Source organism: Apteryx mantelli, chromosome 1, assembly GCF_036417845.1.
Source record: "Apteryx mantelli isolate bAptMan1 chromosome 1, bAptMan1.hap1, whole genome shotgun sequence".
Classification (NCBI taxonomy): Eukaryota; Metazoa; Chordata; class Aves; order Apterygiformes; family Apterygidae; genus Apteryx; species Apteryx mantelli.
The window spans coordinates 159,435,964-159,450,393 of NC_089978.1; the positions used below are offsets into that span (position 1 = coordinate 159,435,964).

Below are 14,430 nucleotides of genomic sequence, written 5' to 3' on the forward strand. Positions count from 1 at the left end.
GGTGATTAATTATTGTTAGCTTCGCTACGTCAGTAATCATCAATGTACCCTTAAAAAAATCTCTTACTCCCACAGGCTTGATGATCCTTCCAAGCAGTTAATGGATGAGATATGCTGTGCACTGCCGGGAGGCTTAGGCTCTGTGTTTGTGTGTTTCAGGAATGGTTCACAGTAGTTGAGCACTACCACCGCACCAGCGCCACCATTAATGAACTTGTCATAGGAAATGAGTACTACTTCCGGATCTTTGCTGAAAACATGTGCGGCCTCAGTGAGGATGCAACAATGACCAAAGAGAGTGCTTTGATTGCAAAAGATGGTTAGCTAATTATCAATTCCTTATCGAGAGGGAAGGGGTGTTTCCAGAGTATGGAAGGTGATGAGAACTAAAGGCCGTGTCTACAAACATTCATATACATTCCTAACCCCAAGATCAGGTGCAACTAACAGCTAACAAGTCATTGTTTCTTCCATATTAGGACATTTCATATTAGGACACTACATTTTTGGCTTGTCCACCTGGTCCATATTTTATTTTCGAGAGAGGGACTTTTTTCTCATGTTCCATCACTTTCTATGATCTTGGATCTCATACTCCTGTCACCACTGACAGCTCTAAGTTGACAAGAGCTGAAAGAGGAGTTAAGAAGCTGTTCTGTTAGAAGCGGTAGGTTACTGCCTTCCCATGGAGACCCGGTATCAAGTGTGCAAGTGCTTCTAGTCCATTTTAGGGCAGGATCCAAGAGGTAAGCTTAACCCCCACTGAGCATTATTCACAGGTGGAGCAGGACAAATTCAGAATCTCTGCTGTGTCAGAAGTCCTGACATTTCAGAAAGTTTGAGTGCAGAATGGCACTTGAAACAAAAAAAAAAAATTGTTAATTGCCATTTTATGGAAGGGAAATTCTACAAACAAGTGGTTTAAAGGAAGAAAATCAAACCAGTTTACCTCAGTTTGTCTGAAAGAAAGGAATATAGATTGCCATGATGCGGAGGACAGACATCTACAACCCACACAGACAGGGATCTCCTTCTTCAGAGCAGAAAATCTAGAAGCCCCGGGAAAAAAAGAAAAGTATTCCAGGCTCCCTGACATATGATGGGGAACCAGGCAACCCTGAAATGAAATTCTCAAGGTTTTGGGGCTTCCAGCAGTGGAACTTGGACATGGAGCCACTTCCTAGTTAATGCTGGAGTTTCAGGGACTTTCTGGTTCCTGTCTCCACAGTGGGCAACAAGGTAGCCCTAGGGTCTCCAATCTGGAAACATTTAACATTGCAAGAGTGTCCCTGACCCATAGCTTTAGAAAAAGCCCACATTCCCACACAACCCATTAGATAAGCTGGCAGGCAATTGGACATGATCCCTGTTTCATCAAACATGCTTTGAAACCAGGAGATTTTGATAAATTAGCACTTTGCACCAGCAAGTTGTTTCAGACAAAATCTCCTGCCTAGCTCTACATGCAAAGGTTGTGTAGTGTGAAGACAATCAGCCTAAATTCAGGGACATAGAGGACAATTCCCACAGTATATATTGGCCACAGAAAACTCCTCTTGTGATCATCAGGAAATGAGCATCCACATTAAAGGCTGAAGAACTTAAGGTGCTGGTACTAGAACCTACTTCCACTATTAAAAAGAAAACTGCTTTTCTATTAGAAAAGGGATTGTGAACAAAAGACGGGCTATAGGAATTTCTTTTTATCACTCTTATTTCACCCTAGGCCTACGTTGCACTGGACTCAATATGAGAGCTTGGATCAGGGTTCAGTGAAGCAAAAACCTTTAATGATACCTGTGCACAGGAACTGCCCAAATGCAATTACCAGTTATGTTGGTACACAAAGCAGTGCAGATCAGAACAGACTCAGACTCTTTGTATCTTTCTAAGATGCTGAAATATTTAGCTACACTATAACACTTCTTTAAAATGTTGGATTTTCATTTCATAGGTAAAGTCTACAAATATCCAGTTTACGAAGATTTTGATTTCAGCGAACGACCACTGTTTACTCAGCCTTTAGTTAACACGTTTGCCATAGCTGGTTACAATGCTACTTTGAACTGCAGTGTTCGAGGCAACCCCAAGGTACAGCATATCTCTTAACAGAATCAATTAAACCACAAGAGAATTTAATCTGACAATAAAAATTTTAATACCATTTTTACCATTTGTCTCATTCACAAGCCAGGCTGAAGGAGAAAGTGTGGTATGGGCTCTAAAGAATACAGAAAAGGAGTGGAACAAGTTCCTTAAGTATTCTTCCTAGTTCTGCCATTGATTTGCTGTACTGCGAGACAGATCTCCTTCTGCCCCTACTTTACCTAGCTCTGCTATATGTATTGTAATAGTTATTAAATCCACAGATAACCCAGTGAAAGGACAGGACCTCAGCAAATGACTGGGCTATACTGGGTCCAGCTGTATGGCTAATGTATCAGTAAAGGTTGTTACTAAAATAAAACCATAATTAGTCTATAAAAATCTAATTTTTTTTTGTTTAAGATAGTGCATTGCAAAAACACTTGGGGACCACATAGGTTCTTAGACCATTGTGCAACCAGTTTCTTGTGAGTTGTGTCTCTGTGATCCATTTTCCGTTGTGAAAAACTGAACTGACCCAGTAAAATGAGAACTCAAGAGTGTTTCTCTTAAGAACATGTTCACTGTTTACTGTGCACCTTCACAGTTTCTGACTGTTCTGTGTGCAAATTATTTTAAAAACACGCTTTACTGATTAACTTGGAGGATTATTCAACTTCAGCAGAATATCACAAAAAGATAAAAAATATTTCAGTTCATAGGTCTGTGCATGTGGTTTTGATTTTATTTTTACCACAGCCCAAAATAACCTGGATGAAAAACAAAGTGATTATAATGAATGACCCAAGATATCGAATGTTCAGTAACCAAGGTGTCTGTACCTTGGAGATCCGCAAACCCAGTCCATATGATGGAGGTACTTATACCTGCCGAGCAATCAACGAACTTGGAGAGGCAGAAGTTGACTGCAAACTGGAAGTGAAAGGTAAGAGTTTTAAGTCATTGCAAATACACTGTTTTTCTGAATACCACCAAAGTAGGAGTCAAAAGTATGAAAGGCAAATGCAAAGGAAGGTTCAAAAAACTCTTTTAAAAATTTCCCAGGAGAAAATAATAGCTTGGTTAGGATAAAATAAACTATACTGGTAGCTTTGTTATGTCCTAGAGGGCAAGCATGTTGTGCTTGCTCTAAACCCTCTTCCCACCTCCCAGTTCAAGCATTCATTGATTGCAAGGGCTTTTTCACAAGTGAAACAATGATAGGCTATAACTTGCAAAGCTACACCACTTAACTCTAGCTATATATATAGCTATACCACAAACTCTAGTAAGACTCAGTCACAGGGAACATGTCTTTGGGACAACATTAAAAAAGTCATCTTGGATAGGAGACAGATCTCAAGGAAATGTAAAGGGAAGGAGGGGAGAAGAAAAGAACAGAAAGAAACATTAGTTCAAGGCAGATTTTGTCTGCCTTAAAATGGTGTATTAAACAAAACAAACATTTGCCTCCAAGGAAATCCTCTTAGTGTAGTTTGTTAGCAAAAACATGTGGCAAAAATTAGTACTGTTCCCAAGGACAAAAGCTGGTTAATGGAATTGCTGTTTTTGCTTTAGCAACAGAGTATTCAAAATCATGGATTTTGCAAATACAGGAGAAGAGGAAGAAGAAGTTAGACTTTTACTGCTGAAAACTTATCTTTTTTTTCATTAATAGATACATTTCATGAATTCCAAGTAGTTTAGCATTGACTAGGATATCATGAATGGCAATAGGATTTGGATTGGAATACTAATGAATAATCTAAAGAGAATATTTTTCAGAAAATTGCTTCCTAGTAAAAAGCAGGGTCATATTTAGCTGCACTAACTTCCACCAAAAGCTGTTTGCCTTGATTATAGAAAAAACTGAGTGTTTATAAAAAAATGATTTTGAGGTTCTAAGTAAGGCAAACTGCCTATAGCCAACCAATAGGAAGTGTCTAACTCAGGAATTTATATGGAATTCAGGCTATCTGCATGTGGCCCTAATTATATTACAACCATCATGTTCATCTATAATGAAAACCAATATGTTTAATATCCTTATGAATTGTGTTGTGTTTGTTTTGGATTACAACTTGCATTTTCTGCAGTTACTGATGTATCTTGTCCCACAGCTCAAATCTGCTAGCAAGGAAATATTGCAATAAATGTTTGGTCTATAAAGTTGTATATATAACTAATGAAATATGCATAATATCATATTTCTTAACTGGCATGATTTATTTTTAAGATCTTGTGTTTAAAAAGTGATGTCCTTGTCTCAAAACTATGAATCTTTTCCTTAATCCCAAGCAAACTTTCTATTTCACAGTGTAACAGAAGATGTCATCACCTGAGAAAGTTGTTTCGTTTATTCTTTATGCCAAAAGACGAAGTTAGTTTGCTATTTCATTAAACTTCCTAAATCCCCAAGCACTAAAGTCCTCACCCATATTTACATTCAGTTCTCACTTTTTAGTCTTCATCACTTTGCCTGTAGCACCATCAAATACTACATTTTGAATACATGAAGCCTTTTTTTCTATCCTTAGTTTTAAGAAGAATTTCTGTTATATAATGTACAGAGTACTATGAAACATTTTTTAAATATGAGATAACTGAAGTAACGCCAGTCCAGTTTAGGAACCCCAAAGTCCAAATGTTGCCCAAGATTACATATTGTTCTTCAGTAATTCCCTTCTCAGTTGTTGTGAAATACGGATGCTTATGCTGATCTTGGATCTTTTTATCACTGGAGATATGATAAATTATAGTTTGCTGGTTTTGAAGCATGATACAAGTGCCATGTCTTCATTCAGATTCCCTTTCCAAGAAGGCTGTTCTATGCTATAGTTTTTGAGAGATGAGTTTAGAATTCAATTTCTTGCTATTGGACATTTATGTCCTGGTATCTGAAACATGTTGCAAATGCTTAGATCCTTTTCCAGCATTATAAGTAATTTATTAGAAATTATATATTTATATATATATATAATAATTATAAGTAATTTATTAGAAAAAAACTTTATAGTTCTGTCCATTAAAGCAGTTATTAGGTACATTTGAGATGACCTACTTGAGAATTTTTGCTGACATATTTATTTAACTTTTATATGTCCAGTTTTCTGAGTAGGGGTCTGAAACAGAGAGCACAATCCAATGTCTCCACAGGCTGCCAAGCCTTTCCCATAAACAGCTCATTCTTTCCACAATGGCTGTCTGATTTAAAAAAAAAGTATATCTAGCAACATGGCAACAAACATTTAGGGTAGATAGCAGTAAGGACAGTGAAGCACTAGAACAGATTCCCTGCAGAGGTTGTAGAGCCTCTGCTACCAAGTGCTTTTAAGGGCAGGTTAGACAAATGACAGCATTACAGTTTATTGTTAGGGTTAAAGAATGCATTAAAAGACCTCTCAAGATTGGGTCCACCCTTTCCCACTTTTAAGCAAAACCTCCCACACTCACTGACTGCAAGCTGTTGGTAGCATAGACATTTCTAGCCTCATAAATACCTTTTTTTTTTCTTGAAGAAGATAATATCTAAACTTTAGAAGATCGACTGAAAAATTGGAATAGACTCTAAATACTGTGTCACAGACATCTTAGAGCATTTGATTCTACAATATCCTGGTTTTGCATCACATCTGGAAGAAGTCCTCAAAAAACACTGTTAGCCAGTATCCCAGCTGGGCTGTGTGTCACTCCTCTCTCCTTAGCTATGTGACAGGCTGCTTCATTAACTGAAGTCCCACCTCTCTTAGTTAACAGTTAGTTTCCAAATCCAGTCCCAAATTAACCATCACATGGTGCAGCCCTGCTCCCTCCCACCAAGCCTATATGGTTTGTGAGTCCTGTTTCCCTCCCCAGGGTTTCGGGCTGGGAGTCATCACCCCCCTTGGGACTCCTTTCTGCATCCTGGCAGATTTAGCTGTCACGTTAGTCTCCTTTTTTGAAGAACACTCAGATTAGCAACCTGTAGGGCGTAGGCACCATACAGCTGTGGTAAGGGTTCAGTGCTGACAGCCTTAAAATGACTGGCAGTTTGATGAATTCAGGGAATACAGCAGCTGTAGCTGGGCAAACCAGGGTAGGCTCAAGGCTTGCTGTGTGGTATAGACAAATGCAAACAAGTATTAGGCCACCAGAGCATAAAAACATAATTACACCTTATTTCATGCTTCTGTCTACTTATTTGTTGAACTATCATTCTCTTAAATTTCCCAGCCTGTTTATTCATTTAGGAGGGATGTTCAACTGACTGCACAGGGCAAAGAGTTATGGGTTTCTGACTCACTGGAAATGGATTGCAGTGTGTGTGTGTGTGTGTGTGTGTGTGTAAGTGTGTGTGTAAGTGTGTGGATGTGTTTATACGTATAGGTTAAACTGGTTCACCTTTACTCCAGCAAGGAACAATCAGGGTCTAAATTTGTAATACTGGCATCCAGTTGAATGTTGCCTGAATAAGGCCAACAAGATCAAGGCCATGCTGCATACCTGGTGAACATACTAGCTGCAGTGCTATTATTACAGATCTTTCGATAGTAAGTTATGCTAAACAGCGCTATGCTACACAAAAGTATATATTGCAGTAAGTGAAATTTCCTTAAGTTGGTTAGAATTTCTTTTATCCACCTATTTCTGAACTGTTGAAGATTGCAAGTTTATCACATGTATATATATATGCACAGTCCTAAGAATGCCACAGAAGAATTATTGAGAGAACAGTCTAGGATTTCGGATTTGACATTGTGTTTGAACAACTGAGGAGCTATGAATACTCAGGCCATGAATACTCTCACTGTGCTACACTTTTCTACTTGCCAAGCCATTTGCTTACAGTATTTTAGGTGTCAGTTTAAAACCCCTAGCTGTTACTAAATTTAATTTCTGGAAATGTTTTAATGGCAATTATGAGCACAAAAACAAATGGTTCATTTTTAAATCCTTATTTTATCCTCAAAAAATTTTTTTGCTTTTGCTAATTTTACTTCAGATAGACAGTACTTCATTCTTCTATTTTCAGTTTTGCTGAGTGAACTTTAAAATGGCAGTTACATCCTGCTCAGTACAATTGTATATACAATGGCTTTTTAAAAAATACGTGTGCTGAAAAATATCATGTTTCTATTTCTAATACATTTTAGAGAAAAGAATAGCTCTACCTCATATATAACTTGAACAATGACACATACACAGAATCTCATATTCTTCATACTCAGCTTACTAAGGAATATAAAAAGTATGTATTTTTATATTTTAAAGTTTGTTGAGGTAGGTCCCTAGATATGGCTGTAAATCTCTCTCTACAAACAATAAAGAAATGACTCCTTATTAACTTCACTGAGGTAAATGAAAAGATACCCATAAAGCATCACGCTTCAAGTATCATGAAACAAGTGGTTTTGGAGAATGTTCACCTGAAGAGTGAAATCAAGGTTGGTGATCACTCTGATAGGTTGATGATAGCAAAGATGCTATATGAGAAATGTTGAAAAATAAGGTGTTAAAATCAATTGAGAAGAATTTCAAATGAGAATAAATACCACTATGAATATTCTAATTCTGCAGTGATATATCACGGAGTAATTAACCCAGGAGAACCATTCTTCTTGGCGGGGAATAATCAGGTTTATAATAAGCATACTCCATTGGACATTCCATTTCATTCCCTTCCTCTCTTTTCACATAAAAATGTGTTTTCTGCATGCAAGGTGTGTATTTACTTGCTTTTTTTAGATTAAACTAGCTAGTGGCTCATGGCATACAATGTCTATGTCACATGAGCAAAGAAGGCCAAAGTAATCAAGAATAAAGGAATTTAACTTCAGAGTTACAAATTATTTAGACATATTTCTGCTATGTTTGCATAGAACAACCTGTACATATAAAGAATTTATTTAATAACTGTAACTACCTTTAACCAGAATACTGACGCCTTTCAGGAGATAGAAATTTGCATCTCAAAAGCTAACTCTAAGTTAGTTTTTAGAACTACTGAAAGAACAGAAGTATCATAAAGTCTTTTGTTGTTCTTAAAAAACATTCCTTATTATAGATTAGTCTTTGGTTACTAATTAGTGCTCAAAATGTTAATCCATGCCTGCACTTACACTACAAAATCTAAGGACAAAATCTTGATTCAGTTGAAATCAGTGGAAACTTTATACTTACAAGCATATGCTTCTACTCCATATGCTTCTACAGAAGATTTTAAATTCAGTATCAGTGAATTTTAATGGCAGAGAATTTGGCCTTTTCTATAGAAATGTCTTTGCTTTTAACATTGCCCAAATCCAGAATATTGACAGAGCAGTTTTAAAATGATAGAGATGCCCAGAAACTTGTCTCCACTATTTTATGCATCAAAATCTACTATTTCCAACCTAAAACACGTTAGGCTAGATAATGTTCCTGTAGTATTTGAAGTATTAAGGTACTTTTCCTAAATGGCTACAATAGTTACAAAATTAAGTGCTTTTATATGTATATATATATATATATATATATATATGTATGTATGTTCTGTAGAGTCAAATTGCTTAATTAAAGGGCTCCTATAGAGTAAATGGCATGCTTTAAGTAATGTAAATGCTGATGTGTGACAAAGTACATATTTTAGTGCATAGCTATGTAATTCATCTGTACTTGATTATTTTGCCTTATAGAGTTTTGACATATATATATATGTTTCAGTGTTATGTGTGTGCTTTTTTCCCATGGCGGAAAACACTATATATATATATGTGTTAGCTTCTTTTGAAGCTACGTTTGGAAACTTTGTCAGGTGCATAATTTGGTTCCAATCAATACTCTAGACTAATTACAGGAGTTATAGTTACTTGAACATATTAATATAGTTTTTACATATTACTGATAATTTTGAAGTGGAACTGAATCCCTACCTTTACTCCTCATGTGCTTTTATTCCTACCTATTTTACATGACTAAGGATTAAAACATCATCTTGTCATAATTGTAAACATAATTTTACTCAACAATTTCTCTCCACTTTTGTGTTTGTGATTCAATGGTTACTTCTCTTTCTCTCTCTCCCTTAGTTACACAGTAAGGATTTTTGAATGTATATTGTCATCTAAGGTAAGCTTTCATATGGTTCTTGCATATGAAGCTTATGTCTGTTTTCATGTCATACAAAGTTTGCCTAGTATGGCATGATTTTCATTATGTTACTTAATGAAAATGTTTTTGGAATGAGTAGCATGATAGTTTTAATGCATATTAAAGCCAGATCTTTATAATAATTGCTTGTTATAGTATCCCTGTCAGTAGTACATCCCGTTACTTTCTAATAGTGCACATGCTTCAGTGGAATTTAACACAGCATGAGCTAGGATAACTCATTATTATGAATAAAATGCAAGTAATGAAAGAGCATTCTGCATTTACAGACAGTTATTTGCATATAGGATTATACCTCTACATAAATGAAATATTTATTCAACACTTACTTTCCTTTAAAAAAGGAATGATTTTTATCACAATTTGCACTTCATGAGTTGAAAAGAATGCTAAAAAGCATGCATTTTTTTTGTCTGTATTGTGCATCCACCTAAAGTTGGGAACAAACAGCTCTGAAACAACAACAGTGTTAAATGAGATAGCACAGTTACTCATAATCCCCAGTGACTAATAGCACTTTAACTGGATGATCCTTGTGTTAATAAAGGTTATAAATTCCTTAAATCTGTAATCAGAACAGTTGCTGTATGTAAAGATCAGCTCAATTGCATTTAGCTGAAGCACTCAAAGACAGTAATATCTTCCTCTTCAAAATGTACTTTTGCTTTAAAACTTTTGGTGCGCTCCCGAAAAGGCTGAGAAGGTAAGTGCGGTTATTAGTGGATGGTTTGCAACTTGCGGGATGGAATAATCACACAGACGTGTAAGAGAAATAGCAATGGTATGCAGTTTTCTTACCACATATGCCACCTTTCCCCTTGAAAAAGGACAACTGCTAATGTTTTTAGCAAAATATTTATCTTTTTCCCACTGTTCCTTCCAAATGCCGGCTGATTTCAGTGAAATTAATAGAAATATTCATGTATTTTCTTCTACAGATTTCCATGGCATTTTTTTCAATGGCATGAAATTTCAGCTCTAATTTGGATTATTTGTATTAAATGACTAATTGTATGTCAGTGGGATCCAGGGGGCCCCCACTGGTGCATTAGACACCAGACACACATATTTTGGGGGGCAGTGACAGAAATTTTGCCTTGGATTGCCAAAATTATTAAAAATCTACTTTAAAGATGTGCCTTGCCCCTTTTTCAAGAACAACAGATAAAACATCGAGGACTTCCATTGGCTTTCTTCTAAGCCTAGGTTGATACTATGGCAAGGGGATTTAAAATACGTTTGCTTCAATTTTTACTCACTGTGACCAAGCCAAAGCCCTAAAGCATGTAGACCTAAAAGGCCCTGAATGTTACTTCTGATACCTGCTCTGTGAATATTGACACCAACCATAAAACTGCAAAGTGAAGAAACTTCGTTTTCACAGCGGCAGGAAGCAAAGTTTTGTCAGGGCTAGAGGAAATTTTCAGGGGGGCTTGTGAGCATGGACATTCATTTGCTGCAGCTAACAAAGATGCCAGCGGCTGGAACCAAGTGTGGGGTAAATCCCTCCTGTGGGTTCATGTGGCAGCCCCACAGCCCCAGCGACAGGCAGAGCTTTCACAGAGTAAGCACCTGGATCCAAGGTGATTCATGTCATCTGTTTTTTATTCCAAAATGAATTGAAAGTTGTTCTTCGTTTCAAGTCTTCCCCAGAAGAAGAAAGCTTTGACTTTCATCCGTTCTCTCTGGAGTCTAAATTTAGGCACCTACATCTAAAATCCTGACTTTTCTGTATTATTCTTTTACATATGTCATCCCAGCTGTAAATTTCAAGCAATGGGATAAATATTTTGCTAAATACTTATGAACTATTATAAAACCCAACATTAAAATCATCTGAATGTCTCTGCATGCTCTCCGCCACTCATCTTTATCCCTTGGTGTCAGGTGTTTTCTACCTTGTTCTTTCTGGGCTGAATTCCATCTTCAACTACACTCCTAATGGAAATCAGGAGGCTTACTTGCAGTGAAGCTTCTAGCCTATTGCATGGGGTGAGACAAATGACAGAAAATGACTTGCCAGAAATGAAACTTGCCCTGGGCAAGAGACCGGTACAAGTCCTCCACAGAAAAAAGATTCAGTGATGGTTAATTCTTGTGCTGGCCTTTTGAACAGGCATGAATTTTACCACATCTCAAAATGAAGTATAGGATAGGGATCGACTAAAGCTGTCACTTAAGCCAGGAAAATAATGGTACCAGCCTCTTGCTCCAGGGACCTTCAACCTGAAAATTGTCTTGTTCCTTTTTTGTAGGTGGTCTTTCGCTATTCAGACTATTAATGGATGGAGTGCCTCCGCATGTCATTGATTCATATATGCGTGAAGTACAGCCAGACAAAACTGAGGGGAAGTGAGAGCCCGTCCACAGTGCTTCCTGCCACTGCGTTGGAAACTGGTAGCCAGAATTACAGCATTTTATTTCTTGCAATGGCAGAACAAACGTGTGGTTGGGGATTTTTTTTTTGTTTCTTATTTGTTGTTTTGTTTTCCCTACCTGCGCTTACTGAAAAGAAAGAATACGCATGGATTGCTTTGGGGTTGAAATGAAATGAACTGAAGACAACACACATTTTGTAACGTTCAGCTTTATTTTCTGTTTGATGTTGTATTTTGTTTTTTAACAAGGAAAGAGGAGAAGCTGTGTGATAAACATGAGGAGGCAGTCAGAGTTGGTACTCAGTGGGACAAAGCATATCTTTCTCAGGCTGAAAGCATATGGATTAACCAGTAGCTGTGCAATAAGACCTTTGGACTACATACCTCTTTGATAGCATATCTTATTCACCTGAGAATTGTTTTACAGAATATGGTTTTACTATACGTAATTAATACATATGTACTTAAAGATCATTTAAGCAGAACATATCTTCCTTTAGAAGTTTTGATTTCTTAAATCCCTCCCATAAATCTCCCAACTGAACTGAAATTGTTTTATTTAATGTACAATAAATATGAAGTGTTTAAGATCTATCAAGTTATTGTTTACTTTTTTTTAGTTGTTGTTCTGTCTCATTTTACCACATTTCTTGTTTGCTTTCCACATACTGTGATGCAGGAACTTGAGCCCACTATACTGAGTGGGACACAGTATCAGCAGTCACATGATCCAATGGGCTTACACTTTTACATGATGCAGAATGTGAATGGAGAAAAAAAACTATATCTGATCCAGTCAATTTAATATCCATATGTTTCCAATATAAAACATTATAAATACCAACAGTGACAGCTTTCATCATTTTGGATCAGCCGCTTTCCTCAGCAATTCACTGAGTTCTGGCAGGTATCACAGCAGATAAGTGACTCAGAGTCTACCCCTAGTGAGTTTACTGTTGTTGTGTAAGGCGAAAAAGTCTTAGATAAGTTAAAATGGCTGCATTAATCTTCCAGCTCTGGGGTCATTAACCTCTAAGAGAACTGGCTATTAGTAATATTTCAGCAGTGGTGGTATTGCATTTAAGTCCCCATCAAAGTCTCAAGCATGCGAGATACAAGATCACATATTATTTGACTAGGTTGTCAGTTCTTTACTTTCCTGTCATTTACCAGTTCTCAGTACAAATATATAGGTAGGCCAGGTTATGAGCTAACTGACTAGTTATTGTCTTCAGTTATGGTGTATACAGATAATGGTCTACTAAGACCAGTAGCAAAGTCATTGCAAGATGGTTATTTTTCAAGTCAGTGCATTTTCAAACATCTAGCATTTAGCAATCATGGAAAAATAAATGGATTTGTTACTATGAACAACCATTGCTGATCTGGTGTTTTTACATTTGGATTACCAATTCCTCTTTCACTTTGGGAATTTGATTGCCTTTTCTTGCTTTGCTCTGTCAAACTCACTTGTTCTGAGATCCTTTTTCTTTCTTCTCTCCTTATCTTTGTGGTTTCTTCCATGCTGCCTTCTGTGCAAGGAAGGAATTCTCCATTCCCAGTGATCCTGGAACCCCCTAACCTGCATTTCACCCTGCTCCTACCAAAACCAGTTCTTTCTCTTTTCCACACACACCTACACATGAAAGCACACAACATATCTAAGAAAAAGAAAATGGAATCAATGTTTGAATTTTTTTCTTTATTCTGTATCTTACCAGTGAATCAAGTCTTTCTTTATCTGTCATTAAGCCTGCAAGGCTGGGGGAGAGGGTCAGTTTGAATACATGCCTTGCAGCTTTAAGCACATGGCCCTCATTTAAATAATATCACTTGGTTGAGACATATTATGGTTAGCAACATAAGCTTTAATTAGCATGAGTTTGTGCTTTTCATTAAGCCAAAAAGAATGTGCATAGCCATCTATGCTTTGTGTGCAACTATGTTTACAGCTGTAAGCTTATATACCTGCTGCCTCAGCCTTAAGATATCATATATAATAACCTGGTGGCCAGCATAAATCTCTGCTTCTATAGGCTTTCTGCAGAAAGAATTAGCTACTCTAATTTCTACCAGATGCCAACAGCGTTAAAAGACAAGCTGAACTAAGCTACTTTTCACTGCCTGAACGGTAAACTTCATATTCAGATGCCCTTAATCCCACCTCAGTTGCTTTGCAACTGGCTGTCCCTCGGGTTCTAAATGCACATTGCCAACAGGAAGTACTAGGTACTGGGTCATAGGTGGAATCCAGGTGAGGGGGCATTAGTGTGCTATAAAACCATACTCACAATAACTACCCAGACCAGCCAAGCCTCTGGGCTCAAAATTAATTGAAAATTACTTTGAGAGGAATGATAGGATACACTCCACTAGGATATAGGACAGGTATAGGACAGGATTGGATGGGATAGGAAAGGAATTTCAAGATCTCAAACCAGCTGAAGAACCTTAAATATAGAATAATGAAAGATAAAGTTTTGATTTATGATCTGCTGCCTAGTGGGATTCTCCAGGGACGGTGTTCAACAGATGAAATGAAGTGACCTAAAACTCAGAGTTAAGAGAACGCTAATGAAATCTGAGGTTAATACTATCTTGGGAGGATAGAGACACACTACAGGTAACAAAAACTTTATGCAAAACAACCCAGGGAGAATAGAAGCAGCCGCAGAACACCGTGCTGTAAAATATATGGTCCAATGCTCCCAAGACAAAATTTCTCTAAAATAGGTTCAAGTGGAATTTCAAATAAATTAGTAAAGTCCAAAGAGACCTAGGAATGAACCAGGACTGCAAACAAAACCAGTCCTGTGATACAATGTAAAAGCAAAACATA

General features: G+C 37.1%; 1 protein-coding gene across 1 annotated transcript in view; it reads left to right on the top strand.

The window, feature by feature from the left end:
- MYBPC1 (myosin binding protein C1) overlaps positions 1 to 11,569 on the top strand; it is a 52,167-nt gene extending 40,598 nt beyond the window's left edge. Inside the window, 4 exon segments of the mRNA XM_067289869.1 lie at positions 160 to 319; positions 1,955 to 2,091; positions 2,845 to 3,031; positions 11,469 to 11,569. Coding sequence (XP_067145970.1) covers positions 160 to 319; positions 1,955 to 2,091; positions 2,845 to 3,031; positions 11,469 to 11,569 — 585 coding nt within the window.
- The last annotated feature ends 2,861 nt before the right edge of the window (positions 11,570 to 14,430 follow it).